The 26,989-nt window shown below is 44.2% G+C and overlaps 2 protein-coding genes across 3 annotated transcripts in view; both read right to left on the bottom strand.

The window, feature by feature from the left end:
- Window positions 1-5,992: 5,992 nt before the first annotated feature.
- Window positions 5,993-16,876, bottom strand: si:ch211-251b21.1 (uncharacterized protein LOC571720 homolog). 2 transcript variants are annotated; one of them, XM_061809333.1, is made up of 10 exons: window positions 16,684-16,876; window positions 16,515-16,590; window positions 13,191-13,222; window positions 12,016-12,201; window positions 11,630-11,853; window positions 9,415-9,512; window positions 8,030-8,247; window positions 7,727-7,946; window positions 7,407-7,657; window positions 5,993-6,375 (listed from the first exon to the last, which is right to left on the bottom strand). In XM_061809333.1, exons 2-10 carry the CDS (start codon window positions 16,576-16,578, stop codon window positions 6,277-6,279), a joined length of 1,392 nt encoding a protein of 463 aa, XP_061665317.1. In that variant the 5' UTR covers window positions 16,579-16,590; window positions 16,684-16,876; the 3' UTR covers window positions 5,993-6,276. The 2 variants fall into 2 exon arrangements, with proteins under 2 accessions (XP_061665317.1, XP_061665327.1); XM_061809343.1 differs by lacking the exon at window positions 16,684-16,876 and having other exon boundaries at window positions 16,515-16,595.
- A 4,727-nt stretch (window positions 16,877-21,603) lies between these two features.
- plch2a (phospholipase C, eta 2a) overlaps window positions 21,604-26,989 on the bottom strand; it is a 56,637-nt gene continuing 51,251 nt past the window's right edge. Inside the window, exon 22 of the mRNA XM_061841425.1 lies at window positions 21,604-23,923. Within this exon, the coding sequence (XP_061697409.1) occupies window positions 22,302-23,923 (1,622 nt within the window). The 3' untranslated portion in view covers window positions 21,604-22,301. The remainder of the gene's footprint in view (window positions 23,924-26,989) is intronic.

Below are 26,989 nucleotides of genomic sequence, written 5' to 3'. Positions count from 1 at the left end.
CCGTCTCTCATCCGTACATCATGGCTGGCCTCACCACTGTTTTATAAACTTTGCCCTTCATCCTGGCGGATACTCTTCTGTCACATAGAACACCAGACACCTTCCGCCAACTGTTCCACCGAGGTAGGACCCTTTTCTTCACTTCCTCTAATGGGACATCATTGAAAAAAAATTTTTTTTTGTTGAATTTCGCGCAGTAATGCTGGACATCAAGGCACGCGTAACCGGATTGAACAGTTCTTTCATAAATTTGCTAAAATTCTGTAAAATGTTGAGAACATGCTAATGGGCTGTGGCATTTGCACATTTACTGCGGAAACCTCAAACAGTACACGAGATGCATTAGAAGAGTTCCAGGACTAGTCTCACCTAAAAATAGTTTCAGAGTAGAGAAAGGCTCCTGGAGTGGAGCCGCTTTGCCACGCCTTCGCCACTCCTGTAAGGTTTCTTCCGGCACCCTCCGCAGCTCCGTCATCTCAGCCATCTTGATGTTGCCCTTAAACTTGGTAAAAGAAGAAAAACTCATACAGATCCATGTTGGGTTGGGAGGGAGATTTCTCCAGCATGGTAATCTTCTTCTTAGCTACCAACTGTTTGATTCTGAGGGCATTTTGACGAGAAAGCAAAGTAAACTTTGCATTTTTTTTTTTTTTTTTTTGTATGACATGCTGGTTGATAGTTTAGCGCATATTGAAGGATCAAACTAGTTTGTAGTTTGTGCTTGAAATGTAATTTTTCTGACACACATTGCTAAATGGAGCGCAAGAGGAGAAGACTGACAACAGACCAGCAGGCCAGCGGCAAGTGAAGGAATGAGAGCGAAAGAGGGAGAGTGTCAAAGTCGGAGAGATCAATGCGCAGACTTTGCCTGCCGCATCCAAGGGAGCAGCAGACTCAAAGCACTTCAAGCCCTCAGTTCAAAGTGGTGACACGCCGTTTGGAATTTCTAATGCTGAGCTCACTGACAGGCGTGGGGCTGCAGTGGAGGCAGTGAACAGAAGAATCAGGAATAAGACAGGACGGGAGCTTCCTGCGCACTATTTCATTGCATCACTATTTTAAACCTCCACCTACAATGTAGGTTTCAAATGTGTGGAGGAATATACAAAAAGAAAGAAATCAATATCGAGCCACTCTTCACATTCATGCGGAGAAGCGCCGTTCTTCTATCTTATGAAACTCGGCTGCCTCTCATCCAAGTGAATGGAGTTCGAAAAAATCTGCAAAGAACTGGAGAAAGGGTCGACCATGTAACATCTTACTCAGGAAGAATCTTTTTTCGTAATTGAGATTGCAACATTAAAATAATAATCATACTTTGGTGATTTAAAAACATCTTGATAGCCGTATCACCAAATGAATTTGGCTTAAAAGTTTTAAGAGGCAAAGTACATCAAATTGCTGGAACATCCATCCATCCATTTTTTTGCTGCTTATGCTCACGAGGGTCACGGGAGTATTGGAGCCTATCTCGGCTGTCAACAGGCCGGAGGAGGGGTACACCCTCAACTGGTTTCCAACCAATCGCATGGCACATCAAGACAAACAGCTGCATTCACAATCACACCTAGGGGCAATTTAGAGTCTCCAATCGATGTTGCATGTGGGAGGAAACTGGAGTGTGCAGAAAAAACCCACGCAGGTACGGGGAAAACATGCAAACTCCAGGATTGAACCAGGGACCTCGGAACTGTGAGGCCAACGCTTTCCAGCTGCGCCACCGTGCATTATTCACTATAAACGCACCGCATGTGCTTAATTAGATTTACATGAGGATTACACACAAAATATTCAAATAAAATACTTTCTAGAAGGGGCGTGAAGCATACAGCTTTAAAAATTTTCTGCATATCAGGTGGCAAGCCTACAGACGTCTGAGAGTTTTGAATGAGGTCAGATGACGTTGAATGATGTTTATGTTGTCTGTTTTATCTGCAACGGGGCTAAAGGGAGACTGCTCGAGACCCAGCGGATCTGTGCGACGGAGCTGCGATGAGAAAAGGCTGCTTGTTGTGTGTGGTGCTTGGTAAAATCTTTGTAGCGGGCTTTTGGTGGAATACTTTCACTGAACACTTTGAGGGTTTTTAATGAAATGAGTAAGACTGACGCATTTTTATTGTTTGGCCTTGGTCTGTGCGCCACGATTGCGCACCCTCACCTTCACAAGAAGGAAGAAAAAGAACATTAAACAAACATTAAATGAAAGTTATTGCCGAATGCATCCTTCACCTGAAGAAAAAAAAAAAGATTTTCATTCAGTGGTGCCGATGCCTTATCGCAAATGTTTTCATAATTTTCAGCATGAGGACCTGAAATCATTCAAATCAATGAATCAATGTTTGTATTAATGAGGAGGCTTGAGGGGGCCAGGTTGTTGGCTGGCGGGGGAGGCAGTGGCGCGGGTTTGAGGCACCGAAGGGGGGCGGCAGGAAATCTGTGGGATTTACAGCTTAATCGTCTTAGGCACTTCCCTGTCAACTGAGCTGTAGACCGTGGCAGAGGGAGTGTGCGCTATCTTAGCACAGCTGTCAGGATCTGCCAGCCACCAAATCAATACTCGTCTTTTTCGGCTCTACCTCTCACGTACGCACACTCTTTCTCGTGACCGCGACGTATCGTGTTCCATGCCGGCCTGTTCAGCCTCATCCCGTCACTTTCTCCTGGAAGAACTAAACCAGTGAGTCCTGAAGGTGATTAGCGGGTTCACACGCAGGTCGTTTAACAGGCCAGGGGACACTTACCCGGATGATGCACCAGAATATACAGAATATGTCTTTGCTTATGATTCTGGAAACGTCTGTATAGTAAAGCTTTTACATGTAAAATTACGGGAGCACCCGGTATTATTATTATTTTTTTTTTAATGTCGGGGAGGCACAGTGGTTAGATCGTTGGCCTCGCAGTTCTGAGAACCGGGGGTCAAACCCCGGCCTCGGTTGTGTGGACTTTGCATGTTCTCCCTGTGCCTGCGTGGCTTTTCTCCGGGCACTCCGGTTTCCTCACACATCCTGAAAACATGCAACATTAATTGGACGCTCTAAATTGGCCCAAGGTGTGATTATGAGTGCGGCTGTTTGTCTCTATGTGCCCTGCGATTGCCTGGCAACCAGTTCAGCGTGCACCCCGCCTCCTGCCCGTTGACAGCTGGGATAGCCTCCAGCACTCCTGTGACCCTTGTGAGGATAAGCAGCTAAGAAAATGGATGGATGGATATTCATGTTGGCTTCAAAGTAGAATTCCCTCTGTTATTTTTATTTTAGTGAGATATCAAGTTGTATAACAAGCGAAGACTTCTTTTTTGTTTGCTAAGGACTAATTTCCAGTCAACAATGAACAAATTGTTGCCGTTCAGCTTTGTGTGCTGTGTGAAACAGACAACCTCTGTTAGTATTTGGCACAGTCATTCCTTGGGTTGTCCTCTACTTCTGAATGTGTTTTGTTTAGTTCACATGGTAATAATAGTCTATGTCTCTCCCCAAATTAGCTGGGATAGGTTCCAGAACCCTTGCAACCCTCGTGAGGATAGGTGATGCACGGCTGGATACTATAATTATTTACCAGACCATTGGTTATAATGTGGCAATATGGTATAGTGTTGGTGAACATTTCTTCATTCGAGTCAAGAGGCCCTGGGTTTAAATCTCAGATTAGAACCTTCTGCGTGGAGTTTGCACATTCTAACACGTTCATATTACAGAAGGTTATTTTGAAGACGATATTGTCTATGTGTGTGATTGGGAGCTATACAATATGTGCTGTATGATGGACTGGAGAGCAGTATAGGGTCCATCTTGACCCTTGGAACAAAGTCAGCTGGCTCAGTTCCACTTCACCCGGAACCCAATTTGGGAAATGAATTTAGGCTACGATACCTGGCTGTGACAGAAAGATTATACGCATTCCAATGCCCAATAAAAAAAATGGCAAAACTGTATCTGAAACTTGACGGAGGCACGGTCGTGTGGCGAATGAATAATGCTGCTTGTCACTAGAAATCCAATAGCACAGTCAAGTGGTGAAAGATAGGAATAGCAGTTGATTGAATACCCATCCATCCATTCTCATTATCCTCACAAGGGTCACGGAAGTGCTGGAATCTTTCTCAACTATCTTCAGGCAGAAGGCAAGGTGCACCCTGTATTGTTTGCCAGCCAACACAGAAAATAAAACATTAGGACGATTAAATTTATCGGAATACACTGAACATTTTTTTTTTTTTTTTACTTGTGCTTGTATAATTAGAATCACCCTCATAATAAAATGCATGAGTGATTATGGAGATAGAGTCATGTTGTTGGGATCCATACAAGAACCCTTTTCAGTGGCCGGTCGTGTTATGTGATAAACTGTAGTGAATGAATACCGGGAAGATTTTATGATCCTGCCCGTCGCCAGGCAGGCCTGTTGCAGCTGCTTCAGTCCCCGTGAGGCCCACGGCAGGAACCCTCACCTCCCTGTTGCTGGCCTCGACCTCGGTAGTCAGTAGCAATGGGGGTTAGCTGCAGGGTCAACATGCAGGCCCCACCCTATCTTGACGTTTTTCCCCGTATCCCAGAACACCCTCTGTCGGTGACACGGTGGCACTGAAGAGGCAACAGGAAGCAGAACTGGACGTAGCAGAAATGGAGATGTTGAGGTTCTCGCTTGGAGTGAGCAGGTTGGATGGGATGAGAAATGAGCTCATTAGAGGGACAGCCAAAGTTGGATGTTTTGGAGACAAGGTTAGAGAGAGGAGACTTTGATGGTTTGGCCATGTCCAGAGGCGAGAGAGTTGAGTATATTGGTAGAAGGGTGCTGAGCATGGAGCTGCCAGGCAAACGAGCGAGAGGGAGACCAAACAAAAGGTTGATGGATGTTGTGAGGGAGGACAGGAGGACAGTGGGTGTAAGTGAGGAAGATGCACGATAGCCCAAGATAGAAAAAGATGACACGCTGTGGCGACCCTTACCGGGACAAGTCGAATGGAAAAGAAGAAGATCTGCTATTAGCTGGTGACCATTCCCATTTGTTTTGCTCACTTCCTCTGATGAGGAACCTCAAACCTCCCTCCCAGGGCACCACCATCTCAATGCTGTTTTTTTTTTTCCTTCTGAAAACCTCTGAATGACGTTTTGGTCATTTCCTTGTCTGCAAAGCTGGATTTGTATGGCCTTCGCCGTCCTTGGATAGGCTGTCGGTCCACCGTGTCAGGAATGATGAAGATGACCCGGTCATTGCACTCTTCTGTGCGCCGGGAGAACCTTCTGGACTTTTGCTCCTTGAATTTAATCTCGCCCATGTGATAAAACATTCCATTCTCTGCAGGAGGGCAAATGTGCATGGCACAGTTCATAGGACTGCTGACAAATGAACACCGTCCAGCATGTGCCTTGGCCCAATAAGGATGACTTGACCTGGAGGAGCCCCCCAGGCCCCAAGTTGTCGGAAGACTCACTTTCTGGTCTTGGAAGTATTGCAAGTCTATTGTCTTAATAAAATGAGTCTTTTTGCATTTTAAATTTCCATCCATCCATTTTCTCTTCCGCTTATCCTCACGAGGGTCGCGGGGAGTGCTGGAGCCTATCCCAGCTGTCAATGGGCAGGAGGCGGGGTGCACGCTGAACTGGTTGCCAGGCAATCGCAGGGCACATAGAGACAAACAGCCGCACTCATAATCACACCTTGGGGCAATTTAGAGCGTCCAATTAATGTTGCATGTTTTTGGGATGTGGGAGGAAACCGGAGTGGCCGGAGGAAACCCACCGAGGCACGGGGAGACCATGCAAACTCCACACAGGTGGGGCTGGGATCGAACGCAGGACCTCAGAACTGTAAGGCCAACGCTTCACCACCTGACCCATCGTGCTGCCCATTTTAAATTTGTTAAAATGTTCATTTGTGTGTCCCTAATAGAAAGTGAAAAAGAAAGAACAAAAGATTACTCATATATTCATATTCTAAGTGTGGTTGTGCACATTGAAAGAAAAACGATTTTGAATCGAGTCATATTTATTTGTATGAATCCAGCAAGACACTTTGGAAAGGCATTATTAAAATTGTGGACAGCATCCATTATTAGTAGTGATTAGCATTTTTCATATTAAAATGTTAGAGGCACTTTTTTTTCTTAATAGCGAAGTTGCTTTCTGTTGTATTTTATGGGGTCACTCAAATTTCTGGACAGATATGAAACGTCACCCGGGGTTGCTATGGAAACACAGAGCCAAGTGCGTTTGTTTGCACCGCGGAGAAAAAAAAAGGCTCCCTCCATTTGTCTTGGTTTGTGTTTTGGTTGCACTACGCTTTGCTTTTGTCAGTTGAGTCTTGCTCCGCAGCCTCCCCTCCACCGCCAAAGCGCCGATTAAGCTCAGATGTCAACACCGAGCAGCATGATTTCTGCATCAAGGAAGAAGAATCAAAATGGTGGAAAACAATTGAACATTTTGAATTTGTTCACAGCGCCCTACGCTGAAAACGCTTGCCTTTTCATACAAAAAACATCCACGTGGTCGTCTGAATGCCTGCAAAGTCTTGTGCAGCTTTTTACTGAGGTTTGTCATGAGTAAATAAAGAGGGGGGGAAACAAAAGACATTTTTATTTATTGTTTTACAAAGTAGATAGATTCAAGTTTGTTTTAAAAATCGTATTCTGATGTGAAAACGTGAACCCTAAATAATGTTTAATGTGCAAAAAAAAAAAAAAAAGCTGCTCTCACCATGAAGTAAAATAAAAAAAAAGCATCTCGATCAAAGCTTAGTTTTTCCCTGTCCAGTCAAAGATATATATATATATATATATGCATTTTTATGCGAGCATTTGCAATTAATCAGTTTTCTCTGCCACTTATCCTCACGAGGGGGGAGTGCTGGAGTCTATCCGAGCTGTCAACGGGCATGAGGCGGGGTACACACTGAACTGGTTGCCATCCAATCGCAGGGCACAGAGACAGACAACAGTCACACTCACAACAACACCTACGGGCAATTTAGAGTGTCCAATTAATGTTGCATGATTTTGGGATGTGGGAGGAAACCGCAGTGCCTGGAAAAAAAACACACACATGTACGGGAAGAACACGCAAACTCCACACTGGTGGGGCCGGGATCGAACCTGGGTCCTGAGAATTGTGAGGCCAACGCTTTACCAGCTGATCCACCGTGCCACCTAGAGTACCTATATTATATTAAATATTAATAAATAGCAATACGTTATTGAATTGCTTTTGGGGCATAAACACAGGGCAGGTTTTAATATATCCTACTATGATCCCCCCCCCCCCCCCCCATTTGATTCAATGATTTCATGGCCAAAGGGTTTCATTTCCATTTTCGATACTTCTCAATTGGGCCACAACATGAATTCGATGCCAGTGATCGGAGAGTGAAAGAAACACACCGTGTACGGAATGAGACGGTCGCGTTCGTACCTTCTGCTCATTGGCCCCGTTGCGAGCCTTGGCTAGGAGCTCGAGCAGGGCGATGATCAGGCCCACCCCGAGACCGAGCCCGAGAAGGAGAAAGAGACCCCGCAGGTCGTGAGGCCCCAGGGTTTCTGAGGCGCGGGTCACGTCGTCTCCCGAGCAGCTGCTGGCCCACCATTTTTTCTGCAAATAAGTCAGCTCGCCAGATTCGCTCAGCTGAAGAATGGCCACGGTGAGGTTTTGAACCAGTGGGGAACCTGGAGGACGAGGACGGGTACGAGGCCTTTGAAGCTGTGAATTAGTGAGGCCTTGAAGGTGGGACTCACCTTGACGTGCGGCGATACTATATCCTCTCATGGCGATGACTTGCTGGGAACGGGTCAGGTTGCAGTAGCGGGCCACAGCCAAGTCCAAGGACACGGCTTCACCGATGAACGCAAAGTTTCCCTCCTGAGCGCGGCGGACGCCTTCCTCCATGCTTGCCACGTAGCTTTTTTTACGCTCCATGTGCTGGTGGATGCGCCTGTACACGGCACTCTTTGAGTTCTTGAAAAGGAAAAGGAGGAGAAACCAAAATCCCATCAAGTCTTTCGAGCTGTCCTCAAGATCATATCAACAAGACTGAGCACCTTAAAGAAAAGCATGGTGGATCCACCATCCACAGTGCCATAGTCGATCTCGTCCTGGTTGACCAGGTCTTCAAAGGTATCGATGGAGATGTTCTTGTTGCTCGAGTGCAGCGCGGAGTTAAAATTTGCCAAGTAGCAAGCAAGCAGTAGTATAGAAAATAGCCACCAGAAGGCGCTGACTAGCTTTCCAGACACAGCTTTGGGGTGAGGCCCAGCACCTAAGAGCGCACACACAGCAGAGAAAGAGATAAAGTCACTAAATCCTGACTGCACCACTCAATAATAAATATTGTACATTAACTCATACATTGATGACATTGAGCAATATTATATTTGGAAAGGCGGACATCTTTGCAAGAAGTGTGGGCGGTGCAACATGGATGCAGCGCCCCTCGGTGGGGTCCATCCTGGACTGAATGCCGGCCGGAAGATCACTGGACACATTTAGAGTATTTCATGAACCTGGGAAGCAGGTTTTGGGGTTGTTGGAGGGAACTGGACTACACCGGGAAAACCACCGTAAACCCAGTAAGAGGATGCAAATTATTGTTTGTGTGGTTTCTTGTTCCCCATGTACCTTTTGGGGTTCCGTAGGTTCCAGTGAGGGTGGATTCATTCACTCATTCAACAAAATTTCCATCCATCCATTTTCTTTGATTGCTTATCCTCACGAGGGTGGCGGGGAGTGCTGGAGCCTGTCCCAGCTGTCAACGGGCATACAGTAATTCGGGGTGCCAGCCAATTGCAGGGCAAATGGAGACAGACAACCAGTCGCACTCACAATCACACCTAGGGGCAATTTAGAGTCTGCAATCAATGTTGCATGTTTTTGGGATGTGGGAGGAAACCAGTGTGCCCGGAGGAAACCCACACAGGCACGAGGAGAACATGCAAACTCCACACAGGTGGGTCTGGGATTTAACCCGGGTCCTCCCTCAGAACTGTGAGGCCAACGCTTTACCAGCTGACCCACTGTGGCGCCTCAACAAAATTTCTCCAAGAAAAATCAATTGAGAATATTTTATACAATAATTATAAACTGGTGATCAAACAGCATCCTGGAACTGTGAGTGTCTGACTTTCGAGGTTTCACTTTCTGTAAGTCAATAGATTTTACGCACGTGCGGTCTCAGGCGTACTGGATTTCACGACCCTTCAATTGGGTACTTACACAGTGACAGTATAACTGAACTGAACTTGCTGAACAAGATTTTGTACCGTCGGGCCTGGAGACAAAAACTAGCAAGCAAGCAATTTGGAGTAACGTTTCAGGGAATAGAGCTTCTCATTTTCGGAATACTTGGAATGTGAGACAGAAAGAAAAATTATTTCATTCTGCAGATTGTTGGGTTTATGTATTTAAGTTACACGGGCCGCTGGGTTACCTTGCAGGGTGAGCGCTCCGGTGATGTACCAGTAGCTGTGCAGCAAAGTGAACTGGTGCTCTTCTGTGTCAGGTCCTGCCCATTCTGTGGGACTAAGCCTGTATAATTAAAAAAAAAAAAAAGTACATGGAAAGATTCATATCAGTCCAAAAAGTTGGAATCAAGTTTTGTATGAAGTTCCACATTCTCTTACCTTAGACAATAAAGAATTATGGATCAGATCAGAAAATTCTGATTCCTGTTATTGGCCATTAAAAGGAAATTTGTGTTGCATCAGCAGTACAAAGAGTCGTCATGAGCAGTGGCGTGGCCACTGCCAAGAGGGGCGTGGCCAGGCCACTGCTCTGGGCGGTGACACCTGTATGTGTACGACCCATTTTCCGGAATAAACTACATTGAACATTATGCATCTGCCTCAAAGTCCCGCATTTGGGTCCGCCACCGTAGCGGAGGTTCGTGACAAGAGGACAAAGTACAAATTAACAATGTAGGTAGTAAGTAGAAGACTATGAAAGGTTTGAAAGTCAAACAAATGAAAAAAAAAAAACTAAATCTAAATATAAGGAAAAAAGTAAATATTGCCATGAAACAAGGAATTTAACAATGTTTGAAAATAGATTACACTACTTTTCCCTTATTTTTATTGTTTATAAACATAAAAAACTTTACTAGAATATTTTTTTTACATTACAAATTCCCGAGTAAAGGTTTAGACATGCTAGGGTGAAATACTGTATGATTTTAAAATTTGTCATGGAGAGCGGAAACTGAACGCCATGTGGTTGCACAATTTGGGATTTAACCAAAACACCCCCCTCCCCCAAAAAAGGACAATTATGAGTTTTCAATGAACCTCACATGCATGTTTTTGGAATGTGGAGGAAAAGCATTATTTCCCACAGACAAAATATGCAATTAGCGGTTAGCATGTGGCCATTTTTTCCCCCCAAAACTACTCAGAAAATATTGTAGCAAAACATTCTGCAAATACACAAATCTACATGTAAAAAAAAAAAAAAAATTCTTTGGGCATTCCGGCTTCCTTGCACATTTAAAAAAACAAATAAATAAATGCTTCTGTGTCTTCTATGACGTAATAAAAAAAAAAAAATATCAGGTACCCTGGAATTTGTGAAAGTGGATTTCCACTGTATTAAAGCGTACGAACTTCCCATCCGTCCATTTTCTATATTGCTTATCCTGTTCCAGGTAGTGGATAGTTGGAGCCTGTCCCAGTTGACTTATGGCGAAATGCGGACCCCCCCCTCTGGACTGAGTGTGAACTAAACTCGCGCTGCCACCACCAAAGTCACACGAACGCATCACTTGATCTTCAGCGACTGTGCACACACGTAACAAATATGAAAGAGCACGGCTAAAATACAATCTACAGTATAACAACGATTGTACATTAGTTCTGATCTTTAGCATGAAAGACTCGTACCTGTCAACTCGTACGGTTTAGCCGTAGTTCATACGGATTTTGTGGCAAATCTTACGTATACGTACGGATTCTGAAACTGCAGACCAAATTCCGATGTCCCCAAAATGTTTTTTTTTTTTTCGCAACAGTTTTTCGTCGCGGTCGATCAAGCTCACAAGCGGAGAGTTTGCGGTCAACTTGCTGGTGTTGTTGCTCGCGCATCGGCAGGGTTCACCTTCCTCCTCCTCCTCAAAATAGCCGATGACACATTTATCCTCCTTGCAGTGTCACCTGGGGTCCGCCGTGAGTTCGGGTACGTTAGAGCGACACTTTGAGTTGTGTTAGCTCTCTTACATGCGGACCAATGTTCCACCATCTCAGCAAAGTGATGGAAGCAGTGCTTTGCTTACCTCACAGCAATCCAGACTGTGAAAGGATCTTCAGTGTAGCGAGAAAAGTTCACAGAGTTCAGAAAATCGCTTGTTCCAGAAACTCTGACAGCATTATTGGCAATGCAAAGTCAATATGGACGGATGTGGGAATTTCGAGCCGAAGTCTAAATAGACTTTGATAATTAGACATTAACGTCAGATATTATCATTATGGAGATCTACAATAAAAATCAATGAAAAACAAACCGTTATTTTGACATATAATTTTCTTCGGTATGTTATAAGGATTTTTTTTGCTCTCTATAAGGATTTTTTCGGGGTAGTTTATACAGGTTGGCGCTCCGAAAAGGTGGCAGGTATGGAAAGAACAAAATGCATCTTGCAAAAATCTTGAACATACCTGCCGACAAGGAATATGCAAATACCGGTGAGCAGGAACGCAATGAAGATGCCCACCCACATCTCAGTGGAGAAGGGCGCAAGGAGGCTGAAGGAGCTCTCGTCACAGGCCACGTCTCTGTGCAGAATGAAACCGATTCCTGTTTGCATGAAGGGGGTGGTCATGTCCACATATTGCTCTCTGACGGCGGTGAGGGTCAGCGGTGCCACAGCCAGGTCAGCTTCCTAACGGGCGGCATCGCGGGACCAAGCGTTAATTTCGATTCTCAATCGCAACACCAGCCCCCTTGTTATGAACACTTCAACGTTCACGTGGCCAGGTGTCACAACACGTTTGTCCGTGGATTGCGCAATGCACGTTTTGAGTCTCCGCTGCCGGTGACTTACCCCTCTGATGACTTCGCCGACCATTCCGTTCCAGTTGCCGCTGGAATCCATGGCTCCGTAGCGGTTGTCCTTCACCAATTGCACTTTGTATCTGAAGCCCAGCATTTGGCTGAGCTCAGAGATCAGGTCGACGCAGTAGCCCTCCAGCTCGCCACCAGAGCCTTTGGTCATTGTGTACGGGTCTTGCTGAGAAGGGCAAATTACAGTATTTCCACGTGGGATTAGATTAGAATTGATGATGAATAAAAACCTCATCAAAATGCACACAGCAGACATGTGATTTGTCAGTTCATAGGCGGAATTCCGTCTTTTTAAATTGCATTGATTAAAAAAAAGCATCTATTCTCCATTTTTCAGCAATATTCCGATCGTAACCCGTGCCAGAACCCACACCCGTTCATATTCCGGTCGAATTTTGCAAGCGAGGTGCAAGATTCGATCCACGTCTGTTGATTGGTCGAATGTGTTCCTCCTGACCAATGAAAACGCTTGTTGTATACGTGGCAGATCATGGGGCCATTTTCAAGTGAACACTATGGCGGTGCTCGAGGGTAAAGACCCCTCACGAGTGAAAGAAACTGATAGATGTGTCAAAAATAAATTCCGGTGGGAATGGATGGAACGAGAAATCGGTGATACAGTTACAGTCAAATTCAAATTGTTGTCAAATTCATGCGTTTCAATCATTTACTAAAACAAGAAATTAAAAGGTTTTTGAATGGATACGATATACACGCTACAAAAGCTCGCTTGCATGCCATGATGCAAATCTAATTTCAATTTAGTATTTTTAGTTGAATTTGTAATTTTTTGGGGGTAAAGGTATGCACCTAAATGATGATGATTTTGAAAACAGAATAGCATTTATTTACAGATGTACTAGATATATTTCATTCATAATGCAATTCATAAAACTTTGGACGTTAAAATTGGTGCTCATCCTTTGATCATGCTCGCAGCCCCCAAGTCCCCCCGGCTATTTTTCAGTCTTTTTTTCCATTCAGTCAAATCACATGTCTGACACAGGAGCTTGTTAGTTTTGTAACTTCTTATAGCAGTTAAAATTAAATAAAGGTAGCGGTAGAGTAACACAAATTTGAGACTTTGAAAGTGAACACTGTAGAAAAAAAAAAAAAGAAGTTAGGATGTTACTCTGCGGGAGGAAAAAGGGATACCTTTATAGTGGTGATGGATAACTCCTTGGTGCCTAGAATGTCGGTGGGGGGGACAAAAAGCATTTCTTTCAAGGGCAGGTCAAAGTTACTATGCAAGCTCAAATATACGTTAGTTTGATGTCCACAAGCTCAAGTTGGATCAGCTTCAGAAAGCCTGGCCGATTCTATTGCTGCTTTGTCTCCCCTTGGCTTTTCTTTTCTCCTGCTGCAGCGGTAAATAAGATCAGCAGCCATCAAAGGACAGTCGAGATCTTGTGCGCGACAATGCGTGGCATTGCACATTCTGGAAATCAAAGTGAGGGGACCCTTTGGAAAGATCCTTTTTTTTTGTCCTCCCCACTCTTCCTTTCAGCGTGTAAACAAGAGCAGAGCAAGGAATCCCCTCCCCGATGCCCATGGCGCCATGCCATCTGTCTGAAATGTGACCAATGGTGTTCCCAGCATGGCTACAGGACCTTACATCAGAGGAGGGCAGTGGGGATCAGGAGGTGCCGGGGGTGCATGTTCGTCATAATTTCACGCAAACACAAAAGTTGTCGCAGTTGGCTCATGACACGCAGTTAGCCTCCTCTAGAGGGGATGGAAAGAGCGACGATCAGCGGAGATGACTGTCAGTTCATCGCCTGCCTTCCCGCAGCGTGCTGGTTAATTGATTCATCACAGTGCTTTCTAGAGCACAGCGTGACACGAAGGCCCTCCACTGGTGAGAAATGGGATGATGCCCGATCGGATTGTGCTACGAAAGGACCCTCACGGTCTGGCATGGGCCGCTGGGTGAAGAATCACTAAAGAAATCTGGTTGGGAGCGAAAGGTCAGCCAGAACTCAACGTCTGATGGGTTTTGGCTGAGGCAGGCGGTTTTTAACCGGCTGTATATACTAATCACAAAAGGTTAGGGATTTTCGGCAAACTGGAGATATTTCACAATTAACCTAAAATGCTGTAGGACCTTTACAGGTGAACTTAATGGACCTTTCCGACTTGTCAATCACTCGTACAATAATAGCCAATCAGATAGCCGCATTGTCTTAACCCCTGGCTTGACCGCCCTTCTCGCCGTATTGTCCCACAAGCAAAGCTGGTTATCGGTTGTGTGTGCTTGGAAAAATTAATGTCACGTAGAAAATGGTCCTCAGATGCGCTTGGGGAACGTGCAATTCTGATGAAAGATATCCTGCTAGGTTACAAGGGGCCTGCCTGGTTGATTCATTTTCCAAAGCCTAAAACACAGTTGACGAAGGGTCTACGATGGATTAAGGCTCGCGAAAGACTGCACCTACAACTAAATGTGGACAATATCAACAAACACAAGGCCGTATGTTCTAAAGTAAGTGAGGGAGAAGTATCTTCTGAGTTTGAATTATCATTGTTATATACATTGCAGGGGAACAACTTTCACTTTTTTTAGTGTATCACTGATCTCCTGAATGAAGTGTGCCATGTTTTATGCCGAAGAGTCGGGTTCGTGATATGTAAATGCGTGATGTCATGCAAGAGAAATGTCCATTTGCCCATTTGTATCACATCCAACTTTTAAAACAGAGGACTGGGTTTGATTACGAGCCAAGTCAAATGAATACCCCCACTCACTAATAAAGACTACAATGACATTGCTCGTGATCTTTCCAAGTAAAAAGTACTCACCCTGCTTTACATGCTCAGTACTATTCCACTATTTTATTCTGTTGGATTTCAATATGAAGTTTGTGAGGCGTCAAACTTTTTTTGCATTGATCGCCAACGTTTCGCTGCAACTCTGATATTACGTCGGGCTCTGTCCGAAGTCTTAATCCCGTGTACATATCCTTGCATGAAATAGTTGAGACTCTCTTGGGCAAGTCTGACACATTTGGCAAAAAACATACCCCAATATTATCTGGAATATGTGATAGACAATCGACTTCAAACCTGTGATGTTCAGACGCCATTTTGGAAGATTGTGGGGCATGGCAACTGTAGCTAAGGGGGGCGGAGCTGAAGATCGCCAGTCGGAAAGGTCTGTTTTATTTTCTCCAAACTCCTATTCAATATTTCAGTACTTTTTACATAACTTGCTATTGTTTGAGCAGCATATTTCACAACTGCTGGATCCATGAATGGATTAATGGATGTCCTAATTCAAATTGAATTTCGTATTTGAAGAGTCCATCATGGTGGTCATATTTTGACATCATGAGACCATAAAAACTTTGGAACACATAGACAGAGACTGGAAGAGTTGCAGAGAGGCACGGAAGTGGAAGTCTTTGGAAATATATTTGTTCATTCATGGATCAAATAGCCAACCATCCATGCGCTTATCCTCACAAGAGTTGCGGGAGTGCTGGAGCCAATCCCAGCTGTCAACGGGCAGGAGGCGGCGTACACCCTGAACTAGTTGCCAGGCAATTGCAGGGCACATGAAGCAGTTAGAGTGTCCAGTTAATGTTGCACGTTTTCGGGATGTAGGAGGAAACCTGGGTGCCTGGAGAAAACCCACGCAGGCACGGGGAGAAAATGCAAACTCCACACACGGGGGGCCAGGATTTGAACCCCGGTCCTCAGAACTTTACACTGTGCCGCCTGGATCAAATATCTGATGAAAATTCTGCAGTTCAGCTGCTTCCTACAGAACAAGTTTTGCAAAAAGTATTGAGACTTGAACACTTGGATATTTGCATTTAAAAGCCAAGACAGGGTCAAATTTAGTTCATCTATAAAAAGTTATAGTGCATTTTTTATGTTCAACCTGAAATTCACCCAAAAGCCTATTATCACAGATTTTTTTTTTTTTTTTTTTGAAAAGTAGTGTAAGTCCATTTCTTTTGAGTAGTTATTCCACATGCACCTTTGGCAACCCAGACATGAATCTTAAATTCATTCTTCCTTGTCAAAGACAAAAATTCAGTTCTGATTGACAATGCGTCACTGCCGGAGAGATATAGTATTTATTTAATAATGTTGATTAGGGTTGCTATCGTGTGAAGTAGAACTGCACTGTACGAGAATGACAGCTGCTGCCCTGGTGTACACGGCTGTATCTAATGTATCTATATTTTTTTAAATGTTGGGTTATCTAATCAATAGGTTGGCAAATGGATATTCCATGTATTGACAAGACATTTTCTCCAAACAAGGAGAATTGTTTTTTTTTTTCCATTATGAAATATGCCATTCCATTAAAGGAAACTATCGAACATTCATAAATATTGTTTTCGAAGTATCACTGGCCCGTTTATTTTGTTTTCACACACACACACACACACACACCACACACACACAACACACACACACACACACACACACACACACACACACACACACACACACGAGTGTGAGTCTTACCTGCAGCAAATGCCCATCGACTGAGGGCTGCCAGACCGAAGACAAAACATATGCAACCATTCATACTGCCAAAAGCCTAAAAATAACACATGCATTTATTTCAGCATGACTGTTTACATGGTTGTCGGGGGGGGGGGTAAAAAGGTTGGATGATAATTTTTGTACTCACCTATACAACCTCTGAAGTGTGGACAAAAAAAAAAAAAAAAAGACACCAATAAGTCGAAGAAATTGTCAACAAATGTTGCAAGTGGTAAGTGTGTGTACGGCAGACGATAGTGGGCGAGTTTAAATGTGGGAGGACAGAGGGACGGCCGGGATGGGGGTGTGGGGCGGCGTCAAACTTGTTTGTTGAGACAGAGGCTGAACCAAGTCTCAAAACAGATGTCAGCCTCTTGTATGGAAAATTATTTTGGGAGGGACTGCAGTTTGTTCGAGCATTAGTTGGGAAAAAAAGGGAAGGGGGTCATCCTTCTCTCGCCTTATGAATACTACTTGAATAAATGCTCACAAGTGATTTTCATAGTGTCAACTGTCTGGGGGCTGGGGGTAATGCGTAAAGAACTACCGAGCCCCTAAAGGGACATAGAAAAAACACAAACAAAAACTGGTTTCTTATTGTAATGAGTAACTTACTCATTACAATGAGTAACTGACTCATTGTAAAGAGTAACTGACTCATTATAATGAGTAACTGACTCATTGTAATCAGTTACAGTTCAGTTAGTCAGTTACTCATTACAATGAGTCAGTTACTCATTGTAATTCATGAATAAGTTTCTCATTACAATGAGTGTCGAAAAACGGGTACCTACGGATTGTAGCTTATCTACCTGCTAGCGGTAGATTCCTGAATAAGGAATAAGGGTCTTTTATACATCCACAAATGGAATGGACTAGTTACTCATTACAATGAGAAAGTTTGTCATTATAATGAGAAATCAGTTTGGCTTTTTTTTTTTTTTCAATGTCCCTTTAGGGGCTCTGTAAAGAACAAAAACACCATCTTAAGTCTTTAATTTGGGATACAAGAAAGTACCACGCCCAAGGCGAAAAAAAAAGAAAATCCTAGAGAGAAGTCATGTCTTACGAGGGGTCAATCATTTGTCGCTCACTCTGGGTGCACTCCTCAGAGGGAAACCCGTGCAGCCTCCCAATGAGCCTCTGACACCCCCCCCCCCCACCTCGTTCATAACACATTGTTACTTACTATTGCACTAAGGGCTCAATTTTCATCGACTGCAAAGATCTGTGTGAGTCAAAAGACTGGCAAAAATGATCCCGATTTCGTACAGGCGCAAGGCTGGCTGCGCGTTTGCCGGTGTGGCAGGCACATGTGCACCAAGTTGGGTGGAACGGTGTAACGAGGGAGTGTCCTTGGACATTCGGCAGGGGCATGTGACAATTTGGTAAGTTAGTCGGTCTGTAACATACGAAGTGGACATCTTCACGGCACAGAACTGTGATCTCAGCCAATTGACATCATCTCCCTGAGGAGGGGTGTTTGCAGTTCCTCATAAACATACTTTGCACGTTTTAACCTTTGACACGAGCCAAACACGTTTTTCCTTCGAAAGGTTTGGTTGTCTTTGCTCTGCCATCTAAGAGACTTTCGGTGCACCACATTTAAAGGGAAGGAAAGATGACATTTTCATTTTTTTCATTTTTCGGTGTTCATGCCCACTGGGCGCAAACCTCTTAATTATTAGCGCTCATCTCCAAAATTACAAACACCCGGTCTAACCTGCCTCCTCTCAGTTAAGCAAAGCCTAGCGCTGGTTTTGCATTCGTCACGAAAACAGTCAATGAAAGCCGTGGGGGTGTGTCCACAATGTGCACCTGTGGGTGTGTGACAAATGATCTCATAAAACGTCTTCTTTCTATTTTTGGCTCTTTCTCCTCAGGTCCCGTGGTTTCTTGTACATCAAATTGGGGCACAAGGTTTTCCACAGATCATGTTTATCAACTCAGTGATCCATCCATCCATCCATCCATCCATCCATTATCTACCGCTTTTCCGGGTCGGGTCGCGGGAGAAGTCGCTTCAGCAGGGATACCCAGACTTTCCTTTCCCCAGCCACTTCTTCTAGCTCTTCCGGAGGCATGCCGAGGCGTTCCCAAGCCATCCGAGAGACGTAGTCTCTCCAGTGTGTCCTGGGTCGTCCTCGGGGTCTCTTTCCGGTGGGACATGCCCGGAACACCCCACCAGGGAGGCGTCCAGGAGGCATCCGGATCAGATACCCCAGCCACCTCGTCTGACTCCTCTCAATGCTGACGAATAGCGGCTCTACGCTGAACCCCTCCCGGATGACCGAGCTTCTCACCCTATCGCTAAGGGAGAGCACGGACACCCTGCGTAGGAAAATCATTTCGGCCGCTTGTATCCGTGCTCTTGTTCTTTTGCTCACGACCCACAGCGCATGCCCATAGGTGAGGGTAGGAACGAAGATCGACTTGCAAATTGAGAGCTTCGCCTTTCGACTTAGCTCCCTCTTTACCCCAACGGACTGATATAAAGTCCGCAACTTAGTGATTATTTTAAAAATTATGAGGCAGTGTTTCTATTAGGGGAACATGCCCCATAAAAGCTGTCATTTCTTTTTTTTTATTATTTTTTATTTTTTTTGCTGTGGGTTTTGGTATCATCAAACAGGTTGATGGAACAAGTAGTGACTTCATCACGGAGGAGCGCTTGCATTCACTTTTAAAGACAAAACATTCTGTTAGGCATGAAGTGCAAAACAGTGAAGGAGGCTTCAATTGAGAGAATAAGCCGCGCCAAGCTGTCCAGATAAATACAACCTTAAAAGAGTGTCCGGGATTGTCTTGGAATCCTAATGAAGCTGTCTTTTGTATTTCTTTGCTGTCTGGAATGGAGTCTGCAGCGCTAAAACAAGCATGCTGCGCTTCACAAAGTCTCTCAGAGCTGAAGAAGAGGCCAAGCAGAATGTGACAGCGAGCCAGGGGAGGCCGTCCGCTTTGGAAAGCAGTGACAATAGACGAGGCTTTGAAGAATCAGTGTCGTGAGAAAAGCATGAAGTGGCTCCATGCCTTTCTAGATGTGAAGATTGAAGGTTCAACTTAGGTTTAAATTGCTTTTTGTGGTGCAACGCACTCATTTAAAAAAGGGAGGGCTTGTCAGAGAGGATTCTTTACACCGATTCGTAAACACATTGTTGTGTCTGTTTATTTGCACTTTTACAAGATTTCCAACTGAGAGCATCTCACAAATTCACTTTGAGTAATTTAGTAATCACAAGGCAGTCGACAGTTTTGTGGTTCAGATCGACATCCATTGTGCTACCCAATAACTTTTTATTTTATTTTTTTTTAACTCTTCTGTAGGGGGGGTCAAATGGTTTTTTTTTACCAAAGGTAACTAAACACACCAAAGCAGAGTTGATCATTAGAGCAGAAGCGACACTCACCAAATCCAAGGTCAAATCCTTCCACGTCAGTTTGCATAAGACTCAATTACAGTGGACGCTCTCAAGTGGAATGTCCCAGCAGTGGCACAATTAACCCAAATCTTCCTCTTACGGCACAAATGGCACCTTTTAACTGCCAAATCTCACGACACTTCAACTCTGGAACACCGCAAGTGTGTTTAGAAGCCATTACGTTTAGAGTTAATGGAACTGGACACTAGGAAAAGAGAGAACCACTCCTGGCTGCTCAAACAAAAACACACTGCAATCAATTCAAATACAGCTTTGTGAATCCCCAAACTGGTAAAAGTACATTTTAAATTCAAAGAAATTGGGTGTCAACCAGTATCCCGGCTCAGAAGTTCAACCTCAGAGGTTCCACTAAATTCTGGATTGCCATTTTACCATTCCTCAGTTAGTCATTTATCAGAAGCATGTGGGAAAAAAAGAACGAAACCCTATAAACATTTTAAAATAGAAAATACATAACATTACTCACTTCAATGTCTATACGAAAAAATAAATATGAGCAGAGAGCGCGTCATCCACGCGCAAAGTTGCAGAAGTGTCAATCGACATCCGAGTGGTCGCCATATTGGCTGCATCTTCTGTCTGTGACATCACCCCAGACATTGCCCATTGAAAACACGCTGTGGCCCAAACTATGGGAGACAAACACGCCCCTTCTGACACGGTAGCTCTTTTAGAAGAAGAGAACATCTCACAACTGAGTGAAGTGACCAATGCAATATTACCCTATCGTTTCGAGTCATATTTAGATGATATGCGGATCATGGCCAAACCACCTACTCGCCCGATCCACCCCCGCGCGGCGGTGATAAAAACAACGCCGCCCACCCGTGAGCGACGATGACGCTGCGGCCAAACCGCCTCCTCGTCCGATCCACTTTCGCGGCGGAGATGAGCCACCGCGGCCTGCCGCCGAGAACAAGCCACCCCGGCCGAAGCCGTGACAAGGCCGGTGGCGATCCACAAGGCCTGCGGAGGCTGTCCTTCAGTGCCTGCTGCACAGAAACCTTCCAATGCGCACATCTAACCATTTAGCACTCCTGACTTACGAATTACGCCCCCCCAACTATTGTTTTTTTTTTAGTAGTTGTATATACACGTACCTGTCATTTGTAACCGACGAAGCTCTCGAAAGAACAATGAGCTACCTTCCAGCAGGTAAAACTAGTATAAATAGAAGAGACTGCTTGAGTACGCTCCTGCCCTGTACATCACTTCCTGCTTCTTGTCGAAAACAAATCCCTTGAGAGGATTTTCATGGCGGGAGTTACAAAAAGCCATAAGTCAAAATCACGTTTTGTGGGGAAAAAAACGGATGGGTTCATACCGGCTGCTGTTTTTTCATTAACATACTAAAAATCATGCATTTCATGACAGTGGACCTTTAAAGTACTGTTTAGAATTTATTCATTTAATCACACATTGCTGTATTTAAATATCGTTCCTAAAATGTTTGCACAAATAACTGGCATGTCAGTACAAACTGTGCAGCAGGCCAACAAATGAACGTGCTTTGTTTTAGTAGCATGGACCACGCAGAACAAATTACAATGTGATTCTCTCGGGAACACCAATAAGTGTCCCGCAAAAAGTCTGGGACATTAAACATCTTAATACAAAAAAAAAAAAAAAAAAAAAAAAATTCTTTATAAAATAAAGCTCAGCCATGGGATAAATAATTGAGTGCAGACAACACATGCGGTCAACTAAAAGGGGCTAAAAAGGAGTAATTCTCTCATTGCTGTGACATGCTACACGTCAAAATCATTAGCAGAAAATTGGCAGCTTGGTCGCATTACATTAAAGCAATACACAAACTATTGTATAAATAACTCATCTTGCATTGGAAATATATGAACATAGTTCATTTTTTTTCAGCAGTTAAGACATGAGCTCGTCGTTTAGCGTAAGACTGCACGTAATGTTTTACATGATAGCAATGCCACTGCTCTTATAATATTGCTTGATGGATGGGCTACAAATAAGAATCTTACCATCATGTTTCTAAAATTCCGACTACACATTTCCGAGTTCAAAGAGTGGAAGAGATGGCCTCTACATATTGCTACTGGATGTTTTTCGTTTTAAAATACAATTTTCACTCATAATATCATCAGGTCATTTGGTGCGGATTGACAGGGCTCTCTTATTCGTTCCTTTGAGAGATACATTTCTGTATTTTTGAATCCAGATCTCATATTTTCTTGAACGATGCTACCTTTTCTGAAGTAAAATATATAAAATAACTTTTTTTTTTTTTTAAACCTTTTGATAAAGTGGATCTCTCCTTGTGTGTGAAACGGCATGTTGATTTCAAGGTATCCGGTTACTAAAGTCGAAGCTTGAAAAGGACTTCACTGTTTTCAGTCTGTCGGGAGGTAGGGAACTGTCTTGAAAAAGGAGAGTCCAACAACGTAGTCAGACTGACCATGCTTGGGTTGGCACAGGGACTCCTTGAGATGAAACATGCCCCTTCAGGATTTCCCCTCTCTTCAATGGGGCAAGCGGTCGTCCCATTGATGTTATCACTATGGTCGCAGCTTGTATTGGCTTGAATCAAGCTCTGGAGCCTTTGCCTTTCCTGAGCCTTCTTAGCCCGATTCGCAATATAACGCACCCGGCTTTGACTCCTGGAAGATGACCTCCGAATTGATTGTGGCTCATCAATAGGTTCTTCTTGGTATTCGCTCGGTCTAATTTCGGTGGCAAAGTCGCTCGCCTTGAGGGGCTCCACGTCAGTCAGCTTCCGGAGCTGCTCCGTCAGGTCATTTTCTGGTTGGGCTTTTGCTGGGCCGCCCTTTCGAAGGTGCTCGCCGGAAGATCTGATGATGATGCTCCGACTGATGCTGCGGTACTTGCTGTTGAAGTTACAGGAAATGTCATCCGATGTGAGATCCCCAAGGCTTTTGGAGAGCGACAGAGACGTTGAGGTTGGAGCAGCTGATGAAGTCTTGGATGATGACTGCTTTAGCCCTTCTATGAAGAGCTGGCTCCAGGTATGCCTTCTTTGAGTCGGTCTGTTTGTCAGGTCAACTGGAGACACAAGGCGCTTCTGCAGATTGGGGGACGTGAAAACATCTCCGGAATCCTCACTCTGCATAAGATTAGGGTTCGACTTGCTTCTGTTGACTTGTGGGCCGTCAAAGGAAATGCGTGTTGAATGGTGGCAACTGGAACCGGAGGGTTCGAAAGGGAGGCTTGACTTGGAAAGACTCTTTCTGGCCAGGTTGACTCGGGATGAGTCAATGACAGTGTCACTAGAAGAGATGCTGGAGGATGAGGACATGCTGTCTCGATGGCTGCCCGTCTCGAGCTTGCTCCAAATACGGTCGTTTATAGTAGCATCTGTGCATACTTTGGGTACTATCCACTGGCCTCTCGTGGGAACATTGCCGTCGCTTTTTGTTCTTCTTACTGGTGCGCATGATGACGCATTGCTGATTGCTCTGCCAGCCTGGGTTGCTTGAGATGCACTCGCAGGAGTTTCAGTAGGTAATGCTGCAGCAGAATTTTCTAATTTGGGCTCACATTTTAACACTGCAACACTGCTTGTCTGGTCTGCCAAAGCTTGGTTTTCTCTCTGGCTTTTGGTGTGTTCCAAAGATGACTGAGTACTTCTGACTGTTTGGGAACCTTGGGTGGACTCCATCTGGATACTTTTTTCAGGAAGGGTCGTCACAGGGAGAGACCTCGTTCGAGTAAGTGTTTTGAGTTTTAAGTCATCTATATTCAATGAACTATGACTGTTGGGCAATTGAGTTGGATTTGGTGCCACATGGGATTCAGCATCCATTGAAGTGGAATGTGACCGCAGCAATGATGAGCAATGGTGTGAAGAAAAGCTGTCCTCAGGAATTGTGGCAGAGAAGATGTAATGTGTCTCCTTAATATTCTCAACATTTAGTGGAGGAAATGGAAGTGGAGGAGTTGGGCTCTGCACTGCGGAACAGACTGGGAGGGAGGGGAAAGAACAATCATAAACTTCATTATTTGAACATTCATTGCATTTATATCTGCATAAGTAATCAAGTGGAATACCGGTTAAGATTCTACATGGGATAACTGCAGAATATTTCAAACATGTTAGATTAACCTCCCTCCAAAAGTATTGGAACAGTGAGGCCAATGGACCTTTCCAACCTGTCAATCACTTGTACAACAATAGCCCATCAGATAGCCGCATTGTCTTAACCCCTGGCTTGACACGCCCCTGCCGCCATATTGGCCCACAAGGAATACTGGTTGTCAGTAGTGTGTGCTTGGAAATGTTAATGTTATGAAAAAAATGGTCCTCAGATGAGCTTGGGGAACGTGCACTTGTGATGAAAGATATCCTGCTCGGTTACAAGGGGCCCGGTTGATTCATTTTCCAAAGCCTAAAACACAGTTGACGAAGTGTCTACGATGGATTAAGGCTCGCGGAAGAGCCCACGTACAACTAAATGTGGACAATATCAACAAACACGAGGCTGTATGTTCGGAGGTAAGTGAGGGAGAAGTATCTTCTCTGAGTTTGATTGAATTATCAGTACTTTATACATTGCAGGAGAACAACTTTCACTTTGTTAGCGTATCAATGACTTGCTGAACGAAGTGTCATGTTTTATGCCCAAAAGTCGGGTTAGGGATACGTAAATGCGCCATGTCATGCAAGAGAAATATCTAGTTGCCCATTTGCTTCACATCAGAATTTCAAGACAGAGCATTGGGTTCGATTACGAGCCAAGTCAAATGAATACATGCACTCACTTCTCAAGACACCAATGATATTACTCATGATTTTTCCAAGTAAAAAAGTACTCACCCTGCTTTACACGTGCAGTATGATTCCACTATTTTATCCTGTTGGATTTCAATATGAAGTTTGTGAGGCAAACTTTTTTGCATCGATTGCCAACGTTTCGCTATTACACCAACATTGCGTCCTGCTCCCTCCAAAATCTTAATTCCGTGTACAGATCCTTGCATGAAATAGTTGAGACCTCTCTGTAGAACTCTCTTGGAAAAGTTTGGCAAAAAAAAAAAAAACATACCCCAATATTATCTGGAATACGCGATAGAGAATGTTCTGTTCAATTGCCATTTTGAAAGCTTGTGGGACATGGCTAAGAGGGAGGAGGTTAAGGTCGCCATGGGAAACGTCCATTGGCACTGGATTAACCATTTAAAAATTATTCATAACAAAACACCACATAGTTAAGTGAAAAAATACTCGACCATAAATGAATAAAATAAACAGATTCACGTGAATGGCTCTTGCATTGTCTCCAAAAGACTGAGAAAACTCAGTTTAACCTAACTTTAGTGTTGTCATTTCCATTTCATCTTTTTCGTCATACAAGTGCATCTTATCTGGTCCATTGGCACTATCAAATTACAAGGGCAAAATTCACATAACTTTCATTTTTTTTCTCCACTAATATGATTTTGTGTTGTGCCACAGCATGTGAGCATTCAGAGAAAGTATCCATTTTCAATTATACATTTCGAACTCTAATGGATAAAAGCACCTGCGAAAACACTTCAAAATGAATGGAGGGCAGGAGGAAAAAGGAGGGTAAAATGGAGAGAATTCTGGGCGAAGATGCAAAATGAATAAATAATTAAATACTATATACAGTATTTGAGGTTGTGTGCATTGAGAAGGTTTACCTGGCTCTGGTCATCCCCTCATTTCTGCACTAGGTACAGAGAGAGCGTGCAAAGGGAAAAACAGGAAAAAGGAGTTCAGCAAAAACTGGAAGGAGGAGGAGATGGAGGCTAAGGAAAAGCTTCCAGAAGAGGGGGAAAATCACATGGAAATATAATTAACAATGGTTCCAATGCTGAAAATACAGTCTTATGCCAAACATACCCCTCGTGCATGTCAAACCCCAAAATCCAGAAAAAAAGAAGTCAGAGAATCTTTGCCTCAATGTTCCTCGTTAAAATTAACTGAACGCCAAAAGGACCTTAAACGTTTCCCAAAGATGACTTCTGTTGATACTGAATTCAAAACTTACCATTTGTGTTATCTGACGGGCATATTGCGTATTTTGGGCAAAGAGAAACACAATATCAATGAAATATTCGTGGAAAGAACAGGAATTTGGTCACTTTTTGGGGAAAAAAATTCAATCAGCTCATATCAAGGGAAACTAGGAGGACGTGAAAATGAAGCACTTTTGGACAAAGGATGCTGAGGTGTATACTCACTAGGACGACATTTCGGAGGATTAATACATGGATGTTCTCGGAAGCTATGGGGTCTACCTGAGCAAAACTAAACAAGATTGTCTTCACTACACAACATCCAGCTGCACACTATGCCTCCTAAACATCTTACCAGCGAAGAACAGAGGGGATTTATGACGCAACTCCTCCAATTTCTGGGAAAAGAGGGCATTCATCTCCCGCTGAAGAGTCCCCACCGCCCTCTTGCGGCTGTCAAGGACAGAACTTCGAGGCAACACTGGGAGGGAGTCAAAGCTGCTCAGGCTGCCAAAACTGTCACAGCTGCTGCTGTCATCACTGAGCGAGAGTCTTTGATTCCCATCGCCGTTTGCGAATGGGATGAACGCAGGGCCACGCACTGTACCATATTTGGCTACGGTCGCCTGATGCCAAAGCTGATTGGTGCTACAATCTGGTGTGAGGCTCTGCACTGGTGTGACAGTGTTGGGAAAGCGTCTCCGGGGGATGTTGCAAGACAACGCTTTCCTCTGTGATGCGTCAGGCAGACTTTGAATGTGCTGGGCAGCCAGCGTTTGCCTGGCTTTGGATCTTGGGAACGGCTTGGGTCGCAGGAAAGCCTGGGATGAGTACTGAAATTGGGCTTCCTTTGAGTGGGGAAGTGACTGTGAGTCTGGCTGAGAAACGCTTGGCTGGCAATGAACTGCAGGCTGTGGCTGAAAGACTTGCTCGGTTGAACAATGTATTTCTTGCTCATCAGCCAATTTGGACTTTGATCCCTGCTTTTTCTCAAGACAACTCTTTCTTTCCGCGTCTGGACTCTCCTTGGAGCCAAGCACGCATGTG

This window comes from Syngnathoides biaculeatus, chromosome 2 (genome assembly GCF_019802595.1).
Source record: "Syngnathoides biaculeatus isolate LvHL_M chromosome 2, ASM1980259v1, whole genome shotgun sequence".
Taxonomy (NCBI): Eukaryota; Metazoa; Chordata; class Actinopteri; order Syngnathiformes; family Syngnathidae; genus Syngnathoides; species Syngnathoides biaculeatus.
This window is presented reverse-complemented; position numbering and strand designations above follow the sequence as displayed.

Excerpts from the sequence above, each read along its gene's own strand:
- si:ch211-251b21.1 (XM_061809333.1), bottom strand. The coding sequence starts at position 16,578 with ATGAATGGTTGCATATGTTTTGTCTTCGGTCTGGCAGCCCTCAGTCGA. Across the intron at positions 11,854-12,015 it reads TCGGCGAAGTCATCAGAGGG|GAAGCTGACCTGGCTGTGGC; the intron begins GTAAGTCACCGG and ends GCCGCCCGTTAG. Across the intron at positions 7,658-7,726 it reads TAGTATCGCCGCACGTCAAG|GTTCCCCACTGGTTCAAAAC; the intron begins GTGAGTCCCACC and ends CTCGTCCTCCAG.